Source organism: Herpailurus yagouaroundi, unplaced genomic scaffold (genome assembly GCF_014898765.1).
Source record: "Herpailurus yagouaroundi ecotype Mexico unplaced genomic scaffold, PumYag 29, whole genome shotgun sequence".
Taxonomy (NCBI): domain Eukaryota; kingdom Metazoa; phylum Chordata; class Mammalia; order Carnivora; family Felidae; genus Herpailurus; species Herpailurus yagouaroundi.
Window position 1 is genome coordinate 82,190,015 of NW_024412377.1, and position 27,090 is coordinate 82,217,104.

At 36.4% G+C, this 27,090-nt stretch overlaps 1 protein-coding gene across 2 annotated transcripts; it reads left to right on the forward strand.

Moving 5' to 3' along the window:
• Positions 1-1,731: 1,731 nt before the first annotated feature.
• Positions 1,732-26,149, forward strand: SPATA9 (spermatogenesis associated 9). 2 transcript variants are annotated; one of them, XM_040448207.1, is made up of 5 exons: positions 1,732-2,287; positions 2,503-2,591; positions 11,076-11,303; positions 20,754-20,849; positions 25,668-26,149. In XM_040448207.1, exons 1-5 carry the CDS (start codon positions 2,278-2,280, stop codon positions 25,953-25,955), a joined length of 711 nt encoding a protein of 236 aa, XP_040304141.1. In that variant the 5' UTR covers positions 1,732-2,277; the 3' UTR covers positions 25,956-26,149. The 2 variants fall into 2 exon arrangements, with proteins under 2 accessions (XP_040304141.1, XP_040304131.1); XM_040448197.1 differs by having other exon boundaries at positions 1,733-2,312.
• The last annotated feature ends 941 nt before the right edge of the window (positions 26,150-27,090 follow it).

Below are 27,090 nucleotides of genomic sequence, written 5' to 3' on the forward strand. Positions count from 1 at the left end.
AAAGCAAGATAACTATTGTATATTTGACAACAGTTGCCATTTACTGAACATAATTGGTCCATCAAATAAGTACTGCCAACTTTTTAAAGACAAAATTTAGGTTTAGAAAACATAATTTGCCCAAGTTTACACAGCCCAGTATGTAGGTGATAAAGTTGGAATTTAAATCTGGGTCTGACTGAACCCCAAAACTCTTCATTCTCGAAGCTGATACTGCCTTCACTTACAGTGTGTAAAATATTCATTTTCTTCTAAGCTTTGTGAAAATCAAAGATTCTCTTTTTTCCCATATTAAAGCCTTTTAAATACAAATAATTTTGCAGAGCTTACGTAAATACTATTTGGAGGTATTTGCAACTGTTTCCTAATTAATTTTTATAAGTATGGAGCACTCTATTGTGAGCTATAAAAAAAAAAGAATATAGTAGTTAAAGAACATAACCATTAACATAATTTATTTTGTCTAACATTATTACCTGAAATAACATGATACATAAAGATATGGGTAAAAATGGTAATTAAATAAAACCCAAAATATTATCATACATGGTCACAAACATAAAATAAGTGTGACAAGTTGCGATTTTCTTAAATCTCATTATCCCCTGTCTTTTTTTCATCATTCCTCTTCCAAGAAGAGACTCAGTAGAAAGCAAAGAACTTTGTTAGCATAACACATAGAGTCCCGTTATGCCTTTTAGCATGAGAACTGCTTTTCTTATAGATTTGTTAATTTCAAATTTCATAGGATGCCTAGGAGGGTGAGAAAAGATAAAAAGAGAAAACAAAAACTGGCTGAAACTAATTGGAAGCTAGGACATCAAGTGGTAGGCAGATGGATGAAAAGAAATTAGGGGGCCAAGGAGAGTGGAGAAGAGAACAGGGAAGAAGACCAGAGAACGAAGGTACTGCCAGCTGTTCCCTGGGGTAAATTCTGATAGGCGTATAACTTAATAGGACAAATAAAGGTTTACATTATCTTACAGACTTTCAGTCTGTGTGTTCATCGTCTAATAAGATTTTCTTTCTGGCAGTGGATTGCAGTTTCTAAATATTAATGGCATAATTATCTTAAACATAAGGGTCATGATGGAGGGAAACATGTTCTGCTAAGGTTAAGAGAAATGGTTGGGTGTCGTGAAGAGTGTTCTCAGATGAGGACTAATCACAAATCAAAACCAGGGATCTGGCAGGCTTTACGTAAGAAAAGAATCCTCTGATGAACATTTCCTAGACAGTTCCTATGAGCAGACCCTTAGCGCCCACAGATTTATGCTTGCTGAGGACAATGGTCTAGCTACAATTAAATATAAAGTCTTCAAATTAAAATGGGATTTGTGGTGCCTGGGTGGTTCAGTCGATTGAGCGTCCGACTGTGGCTCAGGTCATCATCTCAAGGTTGGTGGATTCAAGCCCCGTGTTGGGCTTTGTGCTGACAGTGCAGAGACTGCTTTGGATTCTCTGTCTCCTTCTCTCTATCCCTCTCCTGTTTGCATGCTCTCTCTCTCAAAAATAAATAAGCATGAAAAAAAATTTAAATGGGATTTATGTTAATCGACTCTGAATTCATCCACACTAAAATAGTAACTAGGTAATCAAGCACACATGACATGAAATTCTTCCTAGACTTGATAAATGGAAAATAATGAAGTGGGAGAGGACTATGAGGGAAAAAGATGAAGAAGAAAAAAATAGCTTGGTATTTTAAAGAAGACAAATGATATATTTTATAATTTTGCCTGTCTTTTACTTAGTGATATTTATTTGAGTGAAGGAAAAACAACCTGTTCAGAAGTATTTCTGAATTAACTGCTGGTGTTTCTTTTCCACTTGGCATCATATGTGAAACATTTCTTTTAAAGCATATGCCAACTCTTTTCAAAGGGAGCTTTGTTTCAGATGATCCATTAACTGAGGTATCATTATAGAAATTGGGTCAAAATTCAACGTATAATGCAGAACTCCTTAGTACAGTTTATTTTTCACTTTCCTTTCTCCTCCCCTTCAATGTGTCTTCAAACACATTCTTCCTCTTCTCAGTGCCAGCGTGTGATTTCAGAAGATTCTGTAACAAGTTCTCAGAGGCCCATTGTGCAGTAACAGAGAATTCTGGCAATGAACTGTAGGTTCTGTCCTTGCCTGCTTTCCTGAGTGGAAGGGTGCCCTCATCCCTCACAAATGACAGAGTAGGACAAGTGTGGCCGTGGCCTGCAAGCTTGCCAAGCACTAGGAACCCAAGCAAGAACTTGTCATGCCAATCAAACCTGTTGGGTGGATATGTGGGCAGGTGTTGAAGAACTTTTCTGGAAGAAGTATATGCAATCTCATTGTAAAGGGGATAATGGGTGTGGGAAACAACTGGGAATAAAATTCCCTAGGGTTTACTTGCTTTCCCAGTCACTTACAAAGTGGACCCAGTGTCCCATGTTCTTTTGAATTGTGCTTAGGGAATGTTTTTAGTTAAGCTTTCTCCACCCCCACCCCAATTTCTTTTTGTCTTAGTCGAGGGGATCCAGAAAATAATCATGGACCTTCTAGATGAGTTTAAAGACGAATTCCCTACCATCCTAAGATTAGCACGGTCTGATCAGGTAATGTGATTTCATAACTTTGAAAAGGATTACAAAAAGTATATTGAATTTTTAATATCATACCAATTATTTAATGCTTGATTTTGAGATCAGTGCCTGTAGCTTAGGAAAAAATTAATTTTGTCTCAGAAAAACAAATTTGAAATCTTACTCATTGTGTAAGTCTATGGAAAGCAGAGAAATGGTGGACAAGGAAGTGAGATAGATACATAAATCTATCTCCAGACTGGAAATCTGGAACCTTTTTATAGCCACAATTGCAATGCATGTAGTTTGCTACATTTGCTTAAGATTTGCTTAATATAAAATCAGAAACATATCTAGATATATTTTAACTAAAATCTATGGCAGTTAAGTCAGTGAAAAAACCGATATGAATTATAGTAATAGAAACATAAATATGGTATGGGTATATGTTTTAATGTGGAAAGAAAATAGTGATACCAATTTAAACAAAGCATATGTGCATATGTTTTGTATAACCTCTGTTCCCAAAAGAATTTGCAACAGATAAAATATTGGGAGTTGGAGAGTGGATAGGTTGAAAAGATATCTGATCAGGAAAAAGTAATATCTTGTAACATAATTTACTTCAAAGTACACAGCTCTTAATGGATAAGTGTATTTTAGTCATCTAGACCACAGTTAGAATAGAATATGTTGTAAAGTTACACAGTACGGTAATAACCTCCTTATCCAGATATCAGAGTTCGGGCAATGTCAAACATAAGGATCATAGCCAAAACCTGGAAATATACCAAAAAACTCTCTGAGTAACATAGTAATCCCAAAGTCTATATATTTCATTCCAAAGGAGGGATCTTAGAACGACTTTTAACCATTCATCCAGACCACCAGGCATCAGACATTTACTAAATACTTTCCTATTGGCTGGGACTGGGGACAGGGAATACAGAGATAAAACAGGATTCTTTCAGTCACTGAGCTTAATCTAGTGGAGTCAGAATTGTAAACAAGTAATTGTCTTTGGAACATGGTAAGAGGTAAATTTATCTTTGAGGAATGAATGGCTCTACCATTCTGAATGGTCAGAGAAGGATTTATGGAAGAAGGATGCTCAAATTGGGTCTCAGAGAATGATTATAAATTTTCAAAGTGAAAAAGGGATAGGGTAAGTGGCTAGGAACAGAGGAAGCAGTGTTACTTAGGTCAAAAAGTATGAAACAGCATAACATGTTCCCAGAATATTAAGTAAATCGGGACCAATGGTATGGGTTTTGGGTGTAGACTTTGGGGAGGGATGATGGTGAAGTGCAGGTATCTGGATACATAGTGGGAAGATGGCATCCAGATGGTGGTCTGCCAGGCAGCAAATCAGACTCTATAAATCTGTATCTTAGACTCGGTGTCTAGTTGTTTCCCCCTTTTACACTCCCCTAGTTTTAGTATAAAATCTTTTTAGACAAATCTTTTTGGACATTTTTCTTGAGTATGCTCTGGAATATTACGGTAGGAAATGGGCAGGTGACCATGCTTGGTCTAGAATGTAAAATGATTAAGGCTAGCACACTAGTGGCAATGATTCCTGAGGAAGCCTCAAGGTGAATCCTAGGAAGCTAGAGACTGGTCTGGAAACCCCTCTTGCTGCTTCCACGTTGTGATTCTCTCACCATTGCCAACACTAAAGAATGAAAGAAGTTGCAGCTTTCTTCACAACTCCCTTCATCTCTTCCCACCCTCTGACTTACCTCATTATCACTTGAGCCATAAATTTGGTTTAATAGTGAAATAGATTGATACTCTGATCCCAAAGAAAGAACTCTGAGTTCCTATTTCCAAGTCACTGAAGTCATTTATTTATGAGAACTTTACTTCATTCAGAGAAGAATATAAGCATAGTTACTTTATTTCTCATTTTCAAAACACTTACATTGTACTTTTCCCACCATTTTACTATGAAGAATGTGTTGCTGAGATTGACAAGAAACCCAAGTTGTTAGGGGATACTGTACAGATGGAAGTTACTTGTACTTCAACAATAAATTATTCAGAACACAATGCTAATGCTTGGATAACAAAATTATTTTTAAAAGGTCAGATTGTAAATGCTGCAAATTTTATTTTTTGGGGGAATGATCCATAGTTCCCAAACATGCTGAAAGGAGTAGTTTTAATAATACTTAGGGGGCTTTAGTTGAGTTGGATTTCATGATTAAATTTAAATTGAGTTTCTAGATTTCATGATTAGTTTTTAAAATCTCTCTTTTTAAAAATTTTATGCATTTATTTATTTAGGAAAAGGCCACCTTGTTGGCCTGAAACAAACAAACAAAATGTCTGGTGGGATTTGTATAGAGGGACATACCGAGAATAATGGTTCTTAAATAGTTCTTCATGACTAATGATTTGAAGGAAATTTTCTTCCTGGGGCTGAGAAAATTTAATTTTAGTCTCTTGGCTTGAGGTCGTGGCTTCTGAAGTCATGTGTTCTTCAGTCGAACCCATATCCCAGTACCTTCAATATCCACTTCCTTTAGCAAGAAGTAAGTTTTAAAGGTTTACACTTGCCAATTACAACTGATTTCTTCATGAGGACTTAAACTTTTACATTTGAACAAGTGAAAACTGTATTCTACAATTAGGGAGCTAAAAGTTTTAATTCAGATGAACTCTTACTTGAATGAGAGAAATCTTTTGTGGTAAATAGGGTCAATTTTTGTGGTTTTAATTATTAAAGGTGATTATGTGTTTTATTCTGTAATTATCTTGCATTTAGCCTTATACTATAAAATTGGGAGTAGTAAATAGAACATATTAGAATCCATTTAAATTTTGGATTTTTATAGCTGTTGTACTTTTCTGAATTCTCTTGGCTTTTTTTTTTTTTTTGAACATGTGGGACAAAACTCTTGGGGCTGCACCTATAATGTGTGGAAATCACTTTTAATGGTGTTGATATTTCTAAATATGATGAGAATAGGAGTGTAACTAAAGTGTTCTATAATTAAGTTGTATTTTTGTTTTTGGTGAGTTGTTATGGCACTGTCAGACTTGTGAAAGTTACAGAGCACATTGTACACTGAAAACTTTCAAGGTGATTTCTAATTTAATATTTGGTATATTTATTTCTATTAATCTATTTTCAGATAGTCTTCATTCATTCATTCATTTCAACAAATATTTAGAGCACTCTATTTTGTGTCAGACACTATTCTAGGTACTGGGGAAAGATCAGTGATCCAAATGGATATAAAACACTGCTGTCATAGAACTTACATCCTAGTCAGGTAGAAAAACAAGAAACCAGTTTATTTATGTTAATGGTATGTATAAGAAGAAGAATAAATATAGTAGAAATATGAAATAGGGGGAGAAAAGGGAAAACAACTGACTGTTAAGTTAGGGTGACCGAGAGGGTCTTAGTGAGAAAATTATTCCTTTTTTTTTTTTACTTCTTCTTTTTTTTTAATTGAGAGAGAGAGCATGATCAGGGGGAGGAGCAGAGAAAGAGAGAGAGAATCTCGAGCACACTCCACACTCAGCACAGAGCCTGATGCAGGGGTCAGTCCCATGACCCTGTGATCATGACTTGGGCCAAAAATCCAGAGCCAAACACTCAACCAACTGAGCCACCCAGAGGCCCTGAGAAAGTGATTCTTAAGAAAGACTTGAGGGAAGCCAAGGAGCAGACCTTGGTACCTTTGAAGAATCAAATGACATAGCTAATGCAAAGTCCCTGAGGTGGGACTATACCTAACCAGCTCAACAACTAGTGAGGAGGAAAGGAGAGAAAAAGACAAAGAGGGTAGAGAGGTAAAAAAATGGCAACCTTTGTAGCATTTGTAATTTGGCTTTTACACCGAGCATACTAGGAGGCCACTAAAGCAGCTGAAAAGAAAAGCAAGATAGGATCTAAGTTTTACTTGTATCTCTCTGGCTGAGGTGTTGAGGAGTAGAATGGCAACAGACAAGGAGAGAAGGAGAGAGACCACTGAAGAGGCTCCTTGACTAGTCTGGAGAAGAGGTGGTATAAGTAGAATGGACTGAGTGCTGGCAGAGGGCATAGTGAGAAGTGGTCAAATTCTAGGACTATTCAGAGAAAGAATTGAATGAGACTTGCTGACAGGCTGGTTTTTTGGATGTGGAGTATAAAAAGCTGATGTAATGGAAATCGGAGTTCAGCATGAAAACTGCTGATGTTAGAGAAATGGGCATGGCTCTAGAAAACAAAAAGAAAAGAAAAAGGGAAAGCAGCATACATTCAAAGAATGGAGGTCAAATAGTGAAATCTGGAGCAGGATTCTCAAAACGATCTGATTAACTGATGCTAGGTTTCTAGTGATAAATGAACATTGCCTGGTGATGCTGGTGAGGGGAATTGGAATATCTTTTCATACGTTTGGTAATGTACTCCGGTGATGATAATGACAATAAGAATCATCTAAACTTGCACACTTTGCAACCAATTCCAGGATACTTAGGCCAGGAGTCAAACAAAACAAAACAACCCAGGGAAAAGAAATGAGCACTTCTTAATTTGGGGTCAACATTTAAATTTACACACATAGTTTGGGAGGAAAATACATAGCATAGATAGTAGACAAAAGGAAAAGCAGGTAGCTCAACAAAAGGACAAAAACTTTTTATTTTAAAATATTTTACTGGAGCCTTTTTCAACAATTCACTGAAGGGGCACCTGGGTGGCTCAGTTGGTTAAGCATCTGACTTTGACTCAGGTCATGATCTCGCTGTTCATGGGTTCGAGTCCCACATCGGGCTCTGTGCTGACAGCCCAGAACCTGAAGCCTGCCTCAGGTTCTGTATCTCCCTCTCTCTCTGCCCCTCCCTGGTTTGTGCTCTGTCTCTGTCTCTCAAAAATGAGGGGTGCCTGGGTGGCTCAGTCGGTTGAGTGTCCGACTTCAGCTCAGGTCACGATCTCTGAGTTCGAGCCCCGTGTCAGGCTCTGTGCTGACAGCTCAGAGCCTGAAAACTGCTTCAGATTCTGTGTCTCCCTCTTTGTCTCCTCCTCCCCCCTCACACTCTGTCTCTGAAAAATGAATAAACCGTAAAAAAAAATTTTTTTAAATAAACAACATCAAAAAAATAAAAATTCACTGAAAAGTGAATTGGAATCATTACCATAAACTGGTATTTTTTTAATGTTTATTTATTTATCTTGAGGGGGGAGAGGCAAAGAGCAAAAGAGAGAGAGAGAGAGAGAGAGAGAATCTTAAGCAGGCTTCGCAGCGCTGTCAGCACAGAGCCAAATGTAGAGCTCAGTCTCATGAACTGTGAGATCATGATGTAAGCCAAATCAAGAGTCAAATGCTTAACCAACTAAGCCACCCAGGTGCTCCAGTGAGTTTTTTTGTTTTTTTGTTTTTTTGCTTTTTTAAAAAGAGGAACATCTTACTCTGCATCTAAAGGACTGTTAAGTAGCCTCTGTTGTTACCTTCCTATTCTCAAAGTCACAAAAACCCCACTTTATATTCACCCCAGTACCCAGATTTGGTTTCTAATACTATTTTTTTAATGTTTGTTTATTTTTGAGAGGCAGAGAGAGATCGAGTGCAAGGGGGGAGGGACAGAGAGAGAGGGAGGCATAGAATACCAAGCAGGCTCCAGGCTCTGAGCTGTCAGCACAGAGCCTGAGGCGGGGCGTGAACCCACGAACCCACGAAAACCCATGTGAACCCACGTGAACCCACGTGAACCCACGTGAAATCATGACCTGAGCTGAAGTCAGATGCTTATCTGACTGAGCCACCCAGACACCCTGTGGTTTCTAATACTATTCTTAAAAGCAGTAATGGTCTTCTTGGGAACAAGTTGATTGTATGCTTTGTGTCAGGGAAAAATAAAGGGGTCAGAAACATTTTATTGCTGGAGGTAATATTTGTTTCGGAGGTAACTGAAAGTTTTGAAAAAGGAAAGCAATGTAAAAATCATGAAGGGAAGCAAAGTCATCAAATTGTAACTATTTCAACATTAAAAGGAAACAAAGATGATATTAATTAGGAACTGGTTGAGTCTGTTGGAAAAAGCTATGAATTTATGACAATACTGAAAGGAGAAATATGCAAAGGGCACTAAAGCATTATTGTAATGCACACTTGAATTTTTTTAAAATACCGTTTATCATAAATGCTGTATTTATAATGATATTCAAATTCAAATGATACGATCCTACAGGAGAATTTTGATTAACAGTTTATCAATTACAAATAGACTTATTTCTCTACAGAGGAAAATATTTAGAAAGGCAATGTTATAAAAGAGGAGAAGTTTGAACGGATCAATCTAGTATAGTGTTTGGGGGAATGAATCAAGATTAGTTAACAGAAATATCCGAATAAAGCCAGTGAATCCAGGCCAACAAGTACAGATCACCAAGACTTTGTAAAGGCACAAAGTACAGAGAGGGAAGCTCCATAATGTTAATGTCTTGCATCTGCAAAAATTAGAGTCCTTAATACACTGAATGACTATTAGATGAAATTTCAGTATAGTGTGCATGTCCCACTGCTGTTTGCCCTGGCATTATGCCTCACTTTATGATTATAAATTATGAGAGAAAACACAGTAAACTGTAATCAGAAGTAAAACTAGACATTCTAGCTGCTCCAACTTAAGGAGGAGTGGGGAAGAAGAATCAGCGAAGCAAAGCATAAGATCACAAGAGAAATTGAATCTGTATGTGCAAGAGCTTTGGCTGTGGCAGATAATTGTGGTTTCTCTCCCTGGTGTGCTCGAAACCTAGATATAATATCAAGTGATAGCACCTGTGTGTGATTTTGCTTATTTTACCCACCGCATAATTACTTTTAAGGGTTTCTCTACCCTAAATTGGCTTGGAATTGCAGCAATTCCAGCAGCCCGCAACTTAGATTGTTTTCTGGACTGTTAGTATTGACTAGGAAGGTTGAGACAAAAGGTAGGCTAATGGGACTTTTTCAGTAAAGTTAACAGATTTTAAGAAAGTTTTTTAATGTTTATTTTTGAGAGAGAGAGCATGAGTTAGGGACAGACAGAGAGGGGAAGGGACAGACAGGGAAGGAGAGAGAATCTGAAGCAGGTTCCAAGCTGTCAGCACAGAGCCCAATGTAGGGCTCATACCCATGAACTTTGAGATCATGACCTGAGCCAAAGTCAGATGCCCAACTGACTGAGTCACCCAGGCACCCCAGTAAAGTTAACAGATTAAACCACAATAAGACACCAGATCTGCAGAAATACATCCCCATTGACAGACTAGAACAGCTTTTGGTTATCTCCAATGACAAATGCTCAACAGTAAAAGGAGTATTCAACTTTAATGACAAAAACAGCAATAATAAAATTATTTCTTCAGTATAAAAGTTGATGCATTTAAAGTTGATGCACAAAAGTTGATGCATAAAAATGATACATAGTACTTTAGCTCTTCAACAAATGCATGTTGCTCATTGTAGACCAAAAAAAAAAAAAAAAAAAAATCCGTGTAAAAGATGTTTTGTGTTTATATATTTAGACTCAATAAACAGAAGTTCAAAGTTCCTTATTTTGTGTTATGAACCATTAGTTTCCCCTAAGTCACATACAAAAAAGCCAGAATAGCCCATAAAATTACTTAAAGGAATAATGGCAACTATACTTGCCTGTTGCCTGGAATGCAGTCTAACCGCATTGTAAGTAATTTCTCTGTGGTTCACCTTCTGGTCCAGCAGATCCCAGCAGGGAAAGATCTACATGTCATATGTTTTGCTAATGCCACGATTTTCTTCTGTCAGAATGTTCATGGAAGTTTTTAAGTTTTTACAAGTAAAAGTTCCTTAAGCTTGTTTATTAGTATATAGGATATTTTATTTTCTTACATTGCACAATGCATTATGTATGTATGCATTATCACTTAAGATTTTAAAGTAAACTGGAGAAATATTTGTAACAGTTTTGAATAAGAATTATTGTTTGAATTATTCAAACACTGAATAATATTTGAATAAGAACTGTTTGCTTTAGAAAGTGCCCTTAAAAAAAATCAATGCAAAAATAAATAAACACAGAGAGAAAAATGAAAAATGTAGATCTTCTGGCTAGTAACTTAAATTCTAGATATTTATGCTAAGGCAAAAATCATATATTTATTCAAAGATTTAGGTACATGGGGTGGGATGTAATTATCAGACACTGAGTATATGCATAGGACCATGCATAATGTACTGTTATGCGGTACTTGGTCTCGGCCTGAAGTAGATTTTAATGATCCACTGTAGAGGGGCGCCTGGGTGGCGCAGTCGGTTAAGCGTCCGACTTCAGCCAGGTCACGATCTCGCGGTCCGTGAGTTCGAGCCCCGCGTCGGGCTCTGGGCTGATGGCTCGGAGCCTGGAGCCTGTTTCCGATTCTGTGTCTCCCTCTCTCTCTGCCCCTCCCCTGTTCATGCTCTGTCTCTCTCTGTCCCAAAAATAAATAAACGTTGAAAAAAAAAATTTAATGATCCACTGGAGAATCACACATCAGTCACTTTTCAGAGGTTTATTTTCCAGAAAAGAGAACCCACGCGAAACCCATCCAAAATCAGAATGGCTGTTGCTCTAGCGAAGATCAACCGAGGAACATTAATTCAAGGGTTAAGCAGCATATCCAGATCTTCCAAATCAGTGGCCAAACTTCTGCAGCCTCAACTTGCTTGTAGACTTTTAGAATTAAGGGTCATATCGCATCGTTTGCTGAGGGAGCTTAATGCACAAAAGCAACCCGTATGTAACATGCAGGTGAGTCAATACTGCATGTGCACAAGATATGAAATTGCAAGATCTGAAAAATGAAAATGTAGCACATTTGGTTGTCCTACATGTAAAACATGAATATTTAGATAAGAAATGAATGGTTTGGCCTTTTCCCAATATGGCATATATATTCTGGTTAAAGTCAATCTGAAAGAGGAAGTAATGTGGACTTTTTTCCTAGTTTGTTATGTGACTTAAATATATGAAACTGTAAATTTCAGATGGTTCAACCTAAATATTAGCATACAAATTACCACTTATAGCAAACCTAAAACTAATCGTATAACAAGCCTTAAAAATAATTTTGTTCCTTTTTCCTCATAACCTTGCTATGTTTCCAAGAAAGTCTTTGTTTGACTTAACATATTTGAGTACATTCAACTATAAACTCATTTTGATAGACCCATCAACATCCAAGTATATTTCAAATTACATGTTCTACATGGTTTTGTTGAGGGTCTGTTATATTTCTTTTTTTTTTTTTTTAATTTTTTTTTTCAACGTTTATTTATTTTTGGGACAGAGAGAGACAGAGCATGAATGGGGGAGGGGCAGAGAGAGAGGGAGACACAGCATCGGAAACAGGCTCCAGGCTCTGAGCCATCAGCCCAGAGCCCGACGCGGGGCTCGAACTCCCGGACCGCGAGATCGTGACCTGGCTGAAGTCGGACGCTTAACCGACTGCGCCACCCAGGCGCCCCAGGGTCTGTTATATTTCATTAAGGACAGCAGCTCTTAAAACTTTTTCAGGACCAGTTTCCTTTTTTCTAAACTTTATGGGGTAGAACTCTGAGTTTTTCCATCTGGGCATTATTCAAAGCATTCTAAATGTTTGCTACAAAAGATTTGGAATCCTGCGAGTCTGGTACCTAAACCCCAGAGTGGGTCATTTTGACTCTGTTGTTGAAGGGAGAAAAACTCTCACTCAAATGGATTTAAGCCAGAAAGATGTATTAGTTTACATAGTTGAGCAATCCAGAGTAGATGAGGCTTCAGGATATATACAGGTGCTCAAGTGATGCCTTCAGGGTCCTGTTTTTCTCTTTTCCCCCATCTCCTGGCTCTGCTTCCTCTGTGTAGACTCCATTCCCGGACTGACTTTTCCCTTCATGGCAACAAGGTGATTTGCAGCTTTCCCAGGACTCCCATCCTTCCAGGTTCAATTAGAGCAGCAAAGAATGAAAGTTCTTGACCCAGCATTCCTGGACAAGTCCTGAGTTTCACTCTTGGAGGTGGGCTTACCTCTAAACCAGGGAAATGGGATGCACTGACTGGCCTAGGACTTGATTGCCTATTTTTTCTCTGCAGTGGAGGTTGGAGCTCCATCCAGATCACATGACCAGAGAATGGGGGAAAGGATGAATCATCAAACAAAATTTGGGCTCTTTTGAAAAGATGAGCGAGCAAATGGATGATGGATTGTTAGAATCAACACAATATCCATTACATAGGAATCTCTCTTTAATCAAAGATTTTAACATTTTCAGAAATAACTGGATAGTTAAATTATGAATTGCTTGAGATAGCAATTATAAAAAGCTCCCTTATAATACCTGATGTTTGAGAAAGTAAAAAATGCTTTGTGTTTGTTAACTACTGGTTTCTCTAAGTATTCCTGTATCTTTAGGTTGTCAGAAAGAAATGTCGCTGAGCTGTATAATTGACATAAGAAGTGTTCTTTGAAGAATATTTCTGTATTTATTATGAAATCACATTTAAAGACACTATCCATTATGTTATTTAATCTTTCTTTTTGCTCCTCTTTGGTAAGTTAGAACTGAAGAAGAATCTGTGATTTTACACTCTTTTGAAACTAACAAATTAGCCTGCCACAGGTACACACACACACACACACACACACACACACACACACACACACTGACCCACTGACAGACGCACAAGACTCCCTTGAATCAGGGACAGAGATTGTTTATTGTCTACTGCAAAAGCAGCAGCCAGAGCAATGTCTTGTGTCATTCCCATACCCCCTCAGTTCCCTCAGGACAATGTGATGAGAGCCACATGATACCTTTGCATATAGTGAGTTGCATCACAGGAGAGGAGCCTGAAATTAGGAGACTCAGCTTTTATAGGAGTGTTGGTGGGGCACCTGAGTGGCTCAGTCAATTAGGCGTCCAAATCTTGGTTTTGGGGTTGTGATATCACAGTTGGTGGGTTTGAGCCCCATGCAGAGGCTGCTTGGGATTCTCTGTCTCTCCCTCTCTCTCTGCCCCTCCCATGCTTGCACTTTCTCTCTCTCTCTCAAAATAAATAAATAAACTTTAAAAAAAAAAAAAAAAAAAAAAGGATGTTGGTGTATCTGCCCAGCCTTGGGAGGAGGGGTGGGAAGGGAGAGAAAGACAGAGAGGTTTGGGGAGAGAAGCAAATGTCTCCAGAGGGGGAAGTTGAAGGCTCTTGGGAAGTACATCTCTAAATCCCTCCAGAGTAACATATTTTCCCTAGCTTCAAAAACTGTTTCCTATTCAAACATGTGCTTTGTTCAGAAGGTCCAATCTGTACAGGAATGAGAGACATCCATGGAAGAATTGTCTTCCAATACTCATGAAGATTCAATGGCAGGAAAATAATCTATCTTTCTAGTTGAATTTGTGTTTCCTTTTATCTAGTCATAAGAACTAAGAAACATCACACATTTGCCTTTTTGCCCTGACAGTGAATTTCACAGGTAAATTTAGAGCTTAGTTGTGATAACTTATTCCAAGAACCTGAAGTGAGAGAAGCAGGGTGATGGAGTAAATGACCTGTCCAAGGTCCATATGCTGACTGTGACAGTCTCTTTGACATCATTTCAAAATCAACACCTATGAAATTTCTTCTCCTTTGCTCTTGTTCTAATTGTCTTAGAATATAGCTTTAATTTTTAAAATTCTTACTGATAAAATATTTCAAAACATTTAAAAGGTAGTTTATCAGAAGTCCTATCCAAATTTAAATTGGTAGTAATATTTTGCAATGTTACCTTCAGATATCTCCTCTATAAAAAGAAATATAATTAACTATGTCCCAATCCATTCCCCATTTTTTCTCTACCAAAGGAAATCATTATCCTGAAGTTGATGTGAGCATTTCTATGCATACTTTCATATTTTCACTACATTTGTACAATCTATTATTGTTCATATATTTAAAATTTATATAAATGATATACTATACTCATCCTTCTGTAACTTTCTTTTTTCACTCAACATTTTTTTCAAACGTTTATTTTGAGAGAGAGCGTGCGTGTGAGCGAGTGGGGGAGGGGCAGAGAGAGGGAGAGAGAGAGAATACCAAGCAGGCTCTGTGCTGACAGCAGAGGGCTCAATCTCACGAACCATGAGATCATGACCTGAACCAAAATCAAGAGCCAAACACTGAAATGACTGAGCCATTTAGGCACCTGTACTCAATATTTTTTATATGAATAGCTATGGTTTATTATTTTATTTTGTTTGTGGTATCCCACAACTGTTTTTATTACAAACAGTATTTCAATGAACACTCTTGTAAATGGCTCCTTATCCATGTGTGTAAGATGCTCTCCAAGGTACATCTAGAAGAGACATTACTGGGTTATGAGGGATGCACATCTTCAATTGTATTAGCTGTTGTCAAAATGCTTTTCCCTTGTGAATCATAGTGATTCTTGAATCTGAGGATACTTTCTTCAATTCTAGAAAATTCTTAGCTATTGTTTGTTCAAATATTGCCTCTTTCTCATTTTCTCTAATCTCTTATTCTGGAATATCTATTCAATATACCTTGGACATTTTCATTTTATTCTTTATGTCTATTTACCTTCCTCATATTTTCATTTCACTTACCTCTTTTTCATACCTGCTGGGCAATATACTCACACACTTACCGCTCCACCTTTTCGTTCCTAGCACAGGGAATCTTTCTTAAAAAAAAAAAAATGTTTATTTCTTTGAGAGAGAGAGAGAGAGAGAGAGGGAGAAAGAACATGAGGGGGAGGGGCAGAGAGAGAGAGAGGGAGAGAGAATCCCTAGCAGGCTCTGCACCACCAGCACAGAGCCTGATGCGGGGCTCCATCCCATGAACCATGAGATCATGACTCGAACCAAAATCAAGTCAGATGCTAAACCAACTGAGCCACCCAGGCATTCCAGGAATCAATCTTTCTTTCTTTCTTTCTTTCTTCCCCTCCCTTCCTCCCTTCCTTCCTTATTTTTTTCTTTTCTTTTTTTTTTCCAAATGCAGTCTTGTATTACATTTTGGAGTTTGATTTTATATAAAATTTCTAGGTATCTGGGGGAAGGGGAGGGAATTCCACATTAGCTCAGTCTGCCATACTACTAGAACCAGATATCCTTCAGCTTTGCTTAGTATCTTCTTTATGAGTTTTAATAGAAGACCATTAAATTTCTTTCTGGAAGTAAGTGAATTATTATTCTACTTTTTCCATTTATTCAACACATATTTATTGAAAATCGACATGTAAGATCACTAGTTTAGATACTAGGATTCATAGATGTCTTGCGTTTGCCCTATATGGACTGTGGGACGATAGGCAAATAAGCAGTGTCAGTGGAGTGTAGTAAGTGCATAATCAGAGAGTGCAAAGTGTACTCTGGAAGCGGCAACAAGGAGCATGTAATTCCAAAGAGTAGTTGGTGCAGGCTTTCGAGAAGATAATACCAGATCTTGAGGGAGGAGATATTAAGCAAGTGAAGAACTAGGAGAATTATTCCCAGAAGTGAACATCGTATAGTAAGATGCTAAGGTGAGAGAGAACATGACTTATTTAGGAAAGGTAAGAAGATCCACATCGCAAGAGTGAGACAAGTGGGAACAGCCTTCGGTCAGAGATTCCAGGGTCCTCGAGGGTTAGGAATGAGGAATAAGCTATACTTCAATAATATGTATTAGTTAGGGTGGAGAATCAGAATTGCCGCTGAGAGGAAATTAAGTTGTAACAAGCAAGAAAACAACATATCTCAAATATAAAAGTCTCAGTGAGGAGGGAATAGAAGTATGAATAGTGAAGACAATGGCCTAGAGAGTGAAAGTAACAACAGAGTAATGCAAGAAGTGTGATGGAGGTCAATGGATTGGTCTGGGAATGGAGTATATCCATGGTGTCAGTGTACCAGAGAGGTAAGTGGCATAGTACGAGTGAGTTACACCAGGCCTGGTATATACATTGCTTGGTTGTCTTTCCACAGTGACAGAGTTTAGCTTACCCAGAGTGGATTCCAGCATGAATTCCTTCAAGGATTGCCAGGCTGCCTGTGTCAAGGTAGAACTTCCTGGTGTGCAGAGAAGTAAAAGGAGTGAAATCTGGAATTGCTATGCAAGGGGATATGCTTGTTGATGCATGGAGGACATCATTTTATGTAGGAAGATAAGCAGACTAGATAATCTGAAAGTGTGTGTTAAAGATCCTCTTTATGTGCTCTGTTTTGTCACTGATCTGAGGATAATGATAGAAAGATATTTTTGTACATAGAGCAACTTAAATGGTTCTACCAATACTCTTGTTGGATATTATCCAAGCTGGGAATGCCAGTCAGATTACTCCTTCAAGAACACATAATAGAGAAGCATTTTTTCATTAGGACACTGACTATGACTAGGATAGTATTTCAGCCTTCTGATGTGGTCTGGGATGAAGCATACAGTAATAGTCTCCTCAAGATAATTAGACCATGAATGTTGTTACAGGAGCTCCCTTGACTTTCTGGTTCTGTGCTCAGACCTAGAGTAAGTCTTATATATGTTAACATATTCAAAGATATTGAGCCCAATATGAACTATCCAAAGACCCCATTGATGCAAGTGACCTGAAGAGATCCCAATGGCTTTTGTAACATGAGCACATAGTTCAAGTCTGCCTTCTCCAGCTGGCCATCTTGTTGAAAGAGACTTCCTTTGCACCTGTCTTTATGGGTGGGGTGCTGAGTCAAGTTGCTCCTCAAATCCTTCCAGGTTATGCAGGGTTGAGATTATAGCAAGATATCTGCTAGTCCTAAAAGGGCCTCCGGAATGGAAAACTCTGGTTAGATATTTCTTGGTAGTTTTCAACATCCCTAGCATCAGTACTTATGGAATGGTGCATCTGCTTAGCCTTGTAAGCTGTCTGGATGAGTAAAACTTGCAGCTACTTTAGGCTGCAGTGACCTAGATAATCAGCTTCAATGCTGACTCCAGCCAAGACACGTCAGCTCCCAGACATAGTTGTTGACTTTGGCAGGGCAGTGCAGGGCCACAGGACCAGGAGCTCTTCCTATGATAGAATCTTCCTTATAGTGGCATTAAGAGATGATGTGTAGGCACTGTGAAGTGGTGTAGGCAAGATACGGGCAAAGGGGAAGAAAACCCGCGGCATCTAAAATGCCTGTGATATATGTGGATCCAAGTGAACTTGTGTTCCCTTTTTCAGAATGAAGATCAGACACTTTTCTAAGTATAGTTTTTTCCTCATCCCCAACCCTTCAAGGTAGACTTCAGTTTGGGGGTTAAATTCAAACTTCACATATTCTGTGTAACAAATATGTGTGAACCTCAAAAATATCAAGAATCTCTACAGGTCTTCAGTGAGCCTATGGGGTAATCTTGGGTGGTATAATTCAAGACCTGAGGAGAAAGGACAATTCCTGGAAAGTAGACTACTTGGAATCTTGAAGACATACTTCTCCAGAGGTTGGGACATTTGAGCTTTAATAGGACTATGTAAGATCTTATTCAAAAACAATGTTACAGAGGATATTAATACTGGGTAAACGAAGTCAAATAGCTTTTTTTACTGTGCACTGCTAGGAGGCTTCCCCGTGCTCATGAATACTGTGTTTTACTCAAGCAAAGACATGGTCATGTAGCTTTTCCAAACTTACAGGAAAGACTTTTTTTCTGGACCTATTAACCCGTCAGTGCTTCTTGCAACACTTACTTGTGAATCATGGAGTTCAAGTTTCCCCCCATTACTCCCTGGACATCCTTCTTCAAGGTGGTTTTGAGCAACATAAACTAAGTTGGGCCTGGTGGTTCTTTATCCTTCAGGTCATCTATAAGTGGATCTTTATTATTTTCTAAACTATTTACTGTTTGCTTTTTTGTGATTTATCTCAGTATGACTGAAAATAAGATAATCACAGATACTCCTTTAATGAGATGAGGCAAAGTTATGTGGCAAAATTTCATTAAACATCGAAATGTTTTTACTGTTGAAATATCCATGTATCTGATATGTTAGTATGACCATATAACCTATCCACATATCTTATATATCCAAATATCTTACACACATATTAACATTAATATTAAAAGTTCAAACAAATATATGGCCATAATACTGATATCAAGATGCTTTCAAATTTGCAAATAAAACTAATACAATAAGTTAGGATAAATTTTTTTAAATGGCTGAGGTAATCTAAATAAAACCTTTGATATAGAAAGGTCTCCTGTTTATTTGTTTTATCATACTCTATTCCTGCTTAGAACAAGCCAAAAAGGAAACAGCATGGTTTATATATGAAAAACATGTATTGGAAGTGGATCATAAAATTGAAAAATGGCTACCTGCCAGTAGCCACATAAATTTTGGATGAAATGTGTTTTCCACAGGAATGATTTGTTATGGGAATAGCAAGTATTTATCAAAAGCATTAAAATGATGAAAAACTAACTCTTAAGCAATATACAGATTCATCATTCAGAAGGATAACATATATCAGATATAGAATCTATTTTGAAACTTTGAAAAGTAATCAGTTTTAATTACTTTAGGTGAAGGTCAAAAATCTGGAAAAAAATAGAAACGGTAATTTCTCATGCATGCAGATGCCACTTTTACTTTTATTGTATATGGCCTACGAATTATTGAATATGGACCCCCCCAGTGTACTCATGAATCTTTTACTCTGCCAGGAGGCATTTTGTTGGAGTGTATCTGTTTTCTTTCCTAACATCAGCTCTCTACTTGTATGTTTGTCTCCCTGTAGCCTAATAGTGGGATTCAAAGGCACACTATCAATTTGATTCTTCTAGCAAGAGGGAAAGAGCAGCAGCTGCTTTGTTTCCTGGAAACTCTTTCCAGAAGCCAGGAACTCTGGGAAGTTTTCCAGACTGACTTACGGAGTGTGGGCTAAAACTCCCCCTACCTGTCTCTGTATTTAGGAGTTAGTACGGGCCTGGAAAACAAGGAAGGAGAAGGAACTCCTCCCCACCACCCCCACCTCCATCTCTCAACTAGTAGGCTAGAAGTAGGCTAGAGAATGTTCTTGGCGTCAGCATTCCATAAATCACTTAAGGGAGACAGGAAGGTAAATTGTGATGGGCAATTTTGTTCTTCATTCCGCAGTGGTAGCAGTAAGCAAAAACTGAAGATACTACAAGCACTTAGATAGAACACAGTGCCATACAAATGTTTGTTCAAGAAAGTGGTATTACGCATCCTTCAGAAGCACCTTTTAAAAGGCTATAATATGCCATTAAGTAGATACAGCTTATTTTACCTAACCGTCCTGCTATCAATTGTTCCAGTTTTTCAATGTTTTAAATAACATACACATACATGCTGTTCTTTCTAGTTTGTATGCATTTTTACTGTGTATTTACACGATTTTATTAGCTACAGCCTGTACCTTTGGGAGTTACTGAAGCCACTGAGTGTCTTGGCACTTACCTCAGAGGAGCATGGCTAACTGCCACTACACTGCTGAATGGGAAAGGAATGTTTTTCCTAATGTCCTCATTTCATATCCTACTCAAGGCAACAGAGGTGACCGAGAAGAGACTACAGTTCCCTTAAACTAAATATATTCTGTTATGTTTGAGGCAGGGACAGCTACCACCTGAAGCTAGAAACATCTGAGAGACAAATTCGTTATTGGTGTAAACCTCTGTTTCAAAATGCATGCTGGATGTGAGCACAGAGCATTCCCTGAAGCTTAATGTTCATCTAAGGTTAATGCTGGCCTTCAGCAGTCTCATGATTAACATTTCCAAGCAGGTCATTAATCTGCAGGAAATCCTTAGTATTTCAATTGCTGCTTGCCTAATGAAGAGGTGAATAATTTAGTAAAGGATGATTACATGAATTTGAACAAAGAAAAGACTGTTTTTCTAACAACATGCACAGTGGCACCCCCTAGTGAGCACACTTGTTAAATGTAAAAAAGTTAAAGTAATTTAGATTTTAGAAATGCAAGGTTTTTTATAGATCTTTCATAGGTTTTTATAGATCTGTCATAGCAAAAGAAAGTACCTTTTTGTAAAAAAAAAAAAAAAAAAAACAAAGAGAAAAATAAACCAAAATATTTTCTGAATGTGAAAAAAAACCCAGATAGATCCAGTAGATAACTTTTTTTGGAAAGAAATATTGAAATTCTCATTTTACAATAACATGGTAAAATTTAACATTGTAACACTGAAAACTTTTATTATAATAAGAAAACTCTTCTGTTTTTGCAGGTCAGAAGGGGTTCTTTGTTCGAAATCATTTCTTTTCCAGCAAAGACTGCTTTAACTAGCATCATGTATGCTTCATATGCAGCACTAATTTATTTGGTGAGTTAAGAAAATTATTACAATCTAGATATAAATATACTTATTTCATGTATGTTAAAGATATAGATATATATTATAAATTCATAAACCAAGGTACTATTCTCTTGTTACACAATTTTACATTAAAAATTTACTCTTCTAAAATAAAATTACTTTTCTGAGGTAAAGTCAACCCATTTCTGACCCAAGTCAATTCACCAAAAACTAATTTGCTTAAATAACTAAAATTATTTTTATAATGTTTATTATGATTTGTTCAAAATGTTTTGGTTTTACTTTCACTTAGCTATGGTTGTTTTGTTTCAGCCATTGTGCCATGGTTGGCTAAAGTTCAGCATTCCATCAATTAGGTCCATGATATAGGGAATACAAATATTAGTGTATTTTGAATTACAAGTGTTGTAATTCAAAAGTGTTCATTACAAAGTGTGACAAAACTATAAAGGGTTTTATAAATTATAAGGGGTTATTTTCTTTTAATCATTGCCATTTATACTTACCTTTAAATTTTTTTTTTAAAAAAGTATAACACACAAAGACAGAAGACTACACAGCTTGATGAATTCTCACAAAAGCTATTAATCTACCTACCACACACACATTGAGAAATAAAATGTAATCATCATTCTAGAAGCTTCTTTCTTGTTCCCCTCACAAATCACTTGCCTCTTATATAAAAGTAACCATTATTTTGACTTCTAACACTAAAGACAGTTTTCTGTAAATTGTATATAAGTGAAATAATATACTACATATTCTTTTATATTTGTCCTTTTTTGCTCAACATTATCATTATGAGATTTATTGTGTATAGTAGTAGTTTGTTGATTTTCATTGCTGTGTATTATTCCATTTGTTGAAATATATATATATGTGTGTATATATATAGAACATATATGTATTCAATATATGTGCCACTATCCATTTTGTGGTTTGAATTGTATATTACTATATAAATATAATATTATTATAATAATATAACATGATGTATTTTATATAATATATGAATTTAATATTATATAGCATTATAATATAATATATAACAATATATATTATAACTATAATATATAGTTTATATTATATAAACATAACGTTATATTTATATATTACATAAATATATTAATAATATAAATATATAATTATAATATGTTACATAATATATACTATTATTATATATTTTATATTACTTGTAGTTTTGGCCATTGTGAATATGGTTTCTATGAATATTCTTGTGCATATGTTTTGGTAAAATTACTGGACCACCAGAATATGCACATGTTAATGTCTAGCAGATACTGCCAAACAGTCGGTATTGTCACTCTTTTCCATTTTAGCGATTCTTGTGGATATGTAGTATTATCACATTGTGGCTTTAGTTTGCATTTCCTTGATTGTTAATGAGATTGAGTTCATTTTTATGCACTAAGTGGACATTTGGATATCCTCTTTTGTGAATTTCTGTTAAAGTCTTCTATTTTTCTGTTCTTTTTATTATTGATTTGTACTTTAAAAATATATTCTAGGAATAAACCCTCTTTTGGTTATTTCTTTTATTCAATGACTTCCTTTTCACTCTTTTAGCAGTGTCTTTAAAACAGAAGTTTTTAATTTGAATGTAGTTCAAGGTATTAATCTTTTCTTTATGTTAAGTGCTTTTTATGTCTTAATTAGGGAATCTTGACCTATACCCAAAGTCATGAAACTATTCCTCCTGATATATTCTGGGAACTTTTTTATTTTACCTTTCACTTTCAGATTTATAATCCATCTGGAATTGGTATCAGGCAAGGAACAAATTTTTCCTTCATGGGTATCCAACTGATCCAACTCAATTTATGGGGGGGGGGTACTTTTCCTATTGCCCCAGAATACTTCTTTTGTCATATATCAAGTTCCCTTATATATGCAGGTCTGTTTATAGACTCTCTGTTCTATTCAGTTGATCTATTTTTCTATTCTTAGATTCAATATTGTATTATTTACAAGAGCTTTATAAGTCTTGATAACTAGTAGAATAAGTCCTCCCTTCAATCCTTGTACATGGTCTATCCCTCTATTTGTTTAGGTCTTCTTTAATTTCTCAATAATTCTTATGGGTTTTTTGTTGTTGTTCAAGATCTTATATATTTTTGTTAATATTTTTTATCAGATTGAAACACACAATACTAAAGATTCAGTTTTTCCCATAATCTATAGATTCACTGTAGTCCCAATTTAAATATCAGCAGGTGTGTAAGTTGACTATTTTATTCTAAAATTTAGAGGGGAATGAAAAGGTCAAGAAGAGCCAAGACATCATTGAAAAAAAAAAAGTAAAAGGACTTTTAAACATATTCATAGTTTTTTTTTAAATAACTGAACTTATAAATATTTTACAAGCATTTAAAACTTTTGAGAAATGCTCAATATCTTAAATGTGAATCTCATGCAAAAATGACATCCAACTGAGCTAGAATGCAAAAATGCTGCAAAAAATGGGTGGAATGAAATAGATATGGTAAAACTAAAACAAATTAGACTAACACCAAAATTAAACTCTAATTTCTCAAAGGCTTTTGAAATCATCCCACATGACTTGTCATGCTATAAATTTTCTAAGTAGGTAAAAGAAACAGTATTTTGGGGGACCTGATGATTGGTCATGTATCCAACCCAACGTCTAGGAGAGGCCAGGGCTGGAGTTATGATTTTGAAATCAAACAACATACATGTTGGAAGTTAATGCCCTGTGTATGGAACCACAGTGGAAAAAGTGAAAAGTCTGGAAATGGAAAGTCAAAAGAAATGTGAAAAATAGCAACATTTACGGTGAGCTAAGAGCAAATCTGTGAAGGAGACAAAAAAGGAATAATCAGAAAAGTAGGAAGAGAATCAGGAGAAAAAGTGTCAAGGAAATAGAGACTCAGGAAGTTGTGGGCAGTTAGGTGTCAAATATAAACAGAAAAAGTCAAGTAAAATAAAGTTGTGAAAAGTGTCTAGATCTAGTACAAAAGATGTTGGAGCCAACCATCTTGAGAACTATTTCAGTGATGCGACAGGATAAGGAGGACAGGAATAAGCTGGTTTCAGAGTGAAGAGGAGATGGTACAATGGAGGCCATGAATAGAGACTCTGGTTTGATCAAGAAAAGCCAGCATATATAGCAATCAAGAGGGAAACAGGGTGCCAGGGGTTTTTAATGTTTAATTTTAAGATGGAAGATACTGGAGCACATTCTAAGTTGCAGGGGAAGAGCCAGTCAAGAACGAGAGGCTGAAAAGGCAGGGGATTATTAATAGAGAACAGGTAGGCTATAGGTTAAAAAGAAACATAGATACTGATCTTGATCAAGACCCTTCATTTTCGGAGACTGGGGTAGAAGTGGTTATAATGGGCACAGATAAAATTTTGTAGGTGAGGGAAGAAGAAATACATCAAATAGGACAGGGCTTCCTAATCTTCTTTCACAGCATGGCATAGAAAATGATCACATATGGGGATAAATGAATGAAGCTGTTTGCAGCTGAAAGTGACGGACCTCAAAATTTTATAGGTCCTGGTTGGGATATACTTGTATGCATGTAACAAAAAATAGCTGCCAGGGCCTTCATCAATGAAGACATTTAAATATCTCAGTTAATTAGAAGTCTAGAGTTAGGTGGTTCCCAGGTTTGTACGGTGGATCTACAATGTCATCATGAACCCAGGGCCTTTCCATTTTTCTCTTCTGCTACCTTGTTTGTTGTTTTTGATCCTTAGGTTTGTCACCTCATGGTCAGGCATCCTATCTATATCATTGTCCAAATTAGGAGGAAAAGATGAAGAGCCTTCCTTTTTATATAGGAGAAAAACTTCCAAAAATCCCTCCTGACCTTCCCCCAGCAGACATATTTTATTTTATTTTTTGGCTAGAACAGGGTCAGGTGACTACATACTAACTACACGAAAGTGAAGGAAAGCATCAGTGGGATGCAGGCCAAGAGAGGAGGAGGCAGGAGGTCAGGAAGAACTTGTCAATCTAAGGCCCTTGATCTTTTCTCCATTACCCTCTTTAGGAAAATCTTCAAAGTGTTTATTGCCTGTTATGTCAGCTTTAGGCATCACTTTGGTAAAATAAGCTGGTTAGGTATTCTCATATTTGTGGATTTCATTATTCTTGTTACTTGTCTTAAACACTAGGCATCATCATCTTCATTAGTAAACTTACAGAATAAGTTTACTGGATATAGTTCTTAGTGGTTCTCAATTTTCAAAGTTATATTTCTCTATGTGTTTTGTTTTGACACTCTTAAAGTACTGAATGGCATTTTTTTTTTTTTTTTTGGAGGGAAAATGGATCGTGTGTTTGTTTAGAAATCATTGCTCCACTGGGTTACTAAATTCTTTCTAAAATGTTAATGCCCTTCCAATTGTACACATAGGTATAAGCAAAGTCTAGGGGGAAAAATTAAAAACAAAAACCTACTTTGAGATGTTAACATGTTTGGTGACAAATTTCATCTCCCAGAAAATGTTTCATTTAATTCAGGAGAATAAAAGAGTTTAATTAAATCAGGGAGTAAAGATATAAGACAACTAATGAATTGAAGGGAAAAGAGGGAAAGCTTGTCTTTACTGATGTATACCAGGCTTTAATTTTCTTTCTAGCTTATGATGTAATATATTTAGAACAAGGAAGCAATCTCTAGATGTTTATCATGTGCCAGGAAAGGAAGCGCTTCTTTATTAGAATTAAGTAGATTAATGGCTTTATGTTAAATATTTTATTGGATTTGTTAGTGGAAAGTTCAGTAGCATAAGAAGAAACTTTACTTTCCAAACACATTTTTTTATTATTAGACAGTCTGTGTTAATGCTGTGCTGGAGAAGGTAAAGAAAATTTTCCAAGAAGAAGAATCCATAAGGCAAAACAGAAAGGAGAGTGAAAATCTTAGAAAAGCCTTTTCAGAGCCTGTGCTTTCTGAACCTACGTTTGATGAAGGTGAAATCAAAGCAAAACCTTACAGGTCATTACCGGAGAAACCAGACAGTATTTCGGATTGCTCCAAACTTCTTGCCAATAAGTTGAGTAACAAGATCCAGGTTTTACATTCTGTGTTTGACCAATGCACTGAAATGAATGAATGAGCAAATCTGAACATAAATATCATTGAGTGGAGCTTAAGAGCTATCTATCTAATCACATTTCAACTGACAAAACTAAGAAACTAGTTTTCATATACTAATGCTCTGCTTTAGAAAAGGGGTAGAGAACTACTAAAATGTCATTCTCAAGTACTTATATAGTGGAGAAAATAAAATGAATCTTGATGTAGAATTTATGTATGACTATGATTTTAAAGTTTATTTATATATTTTCAGAGAGAGAGAGAGAGAGAGAGAGAGAGAGAGAGAGCGAGCAAGCACGTGCACATACATGAATAAGGGGCAGACAGAGAGGGAGAAAATCCCAAGCAGGCTGCGTGCTGTCAATGCAGAGCCTAACATAGGGCTCAAACTTATGAGATGTGAGATCATGACCTGAACCAAAATCAAGAGTCAGATGCTTAACCGACTGAGCCACCCAGGTGCCCCTATATGATATTTTTTAATGAACAAGAAAGTGTACCCTTTGGAGGGTTAGACTTTATGCTATGGTTTATAACATGGGTATATTTATAATGCATTTATGTTTTTATTACTGATTTGTTTAAAGTATCTTTCCAATTACAGTTGGCCCTTGAACATGGGTTTTAACTATGCAAACCTACTTATATGCATATCTTTTTAAATAAATACATTATAGTACTGTAAATGTATATTCTCTTCCTTATGATTTTAATATTTTCTCTAGCTTACTTTAAGAATACAGTGTATGATACATAGAATATTCAAAAAGTGTGTTAATTGACTGTTTATGTAATCAGTCAGGCTTCTGGTTAACAGTAGACTATTAGTAGTTAAGTTTTGGGGGAGTCCAAAGTTTTATGTAGAATTTTGACTGTGAGGGGGATGGTACCCCCATCCCCTGCATTGTTCAAGGATCAACTGTATTTATCTGGAGGGAAAACACACTCTGTATCAAAATGATACATTACTTTTTCAGAGATAATAGGGATTTTTTTTTTTCTATATACAGGCTGCATAGTTTGAAACTGCCTGTTATCAATCCTTTTATAACTCATCGGTAGGAGTTGTAAGTCACGTATAATAAATTTATAAAACACAATATTGTTTCAAAATCTTACAGAAGATTTCTGTATGTAAGGATAGAATATGATAT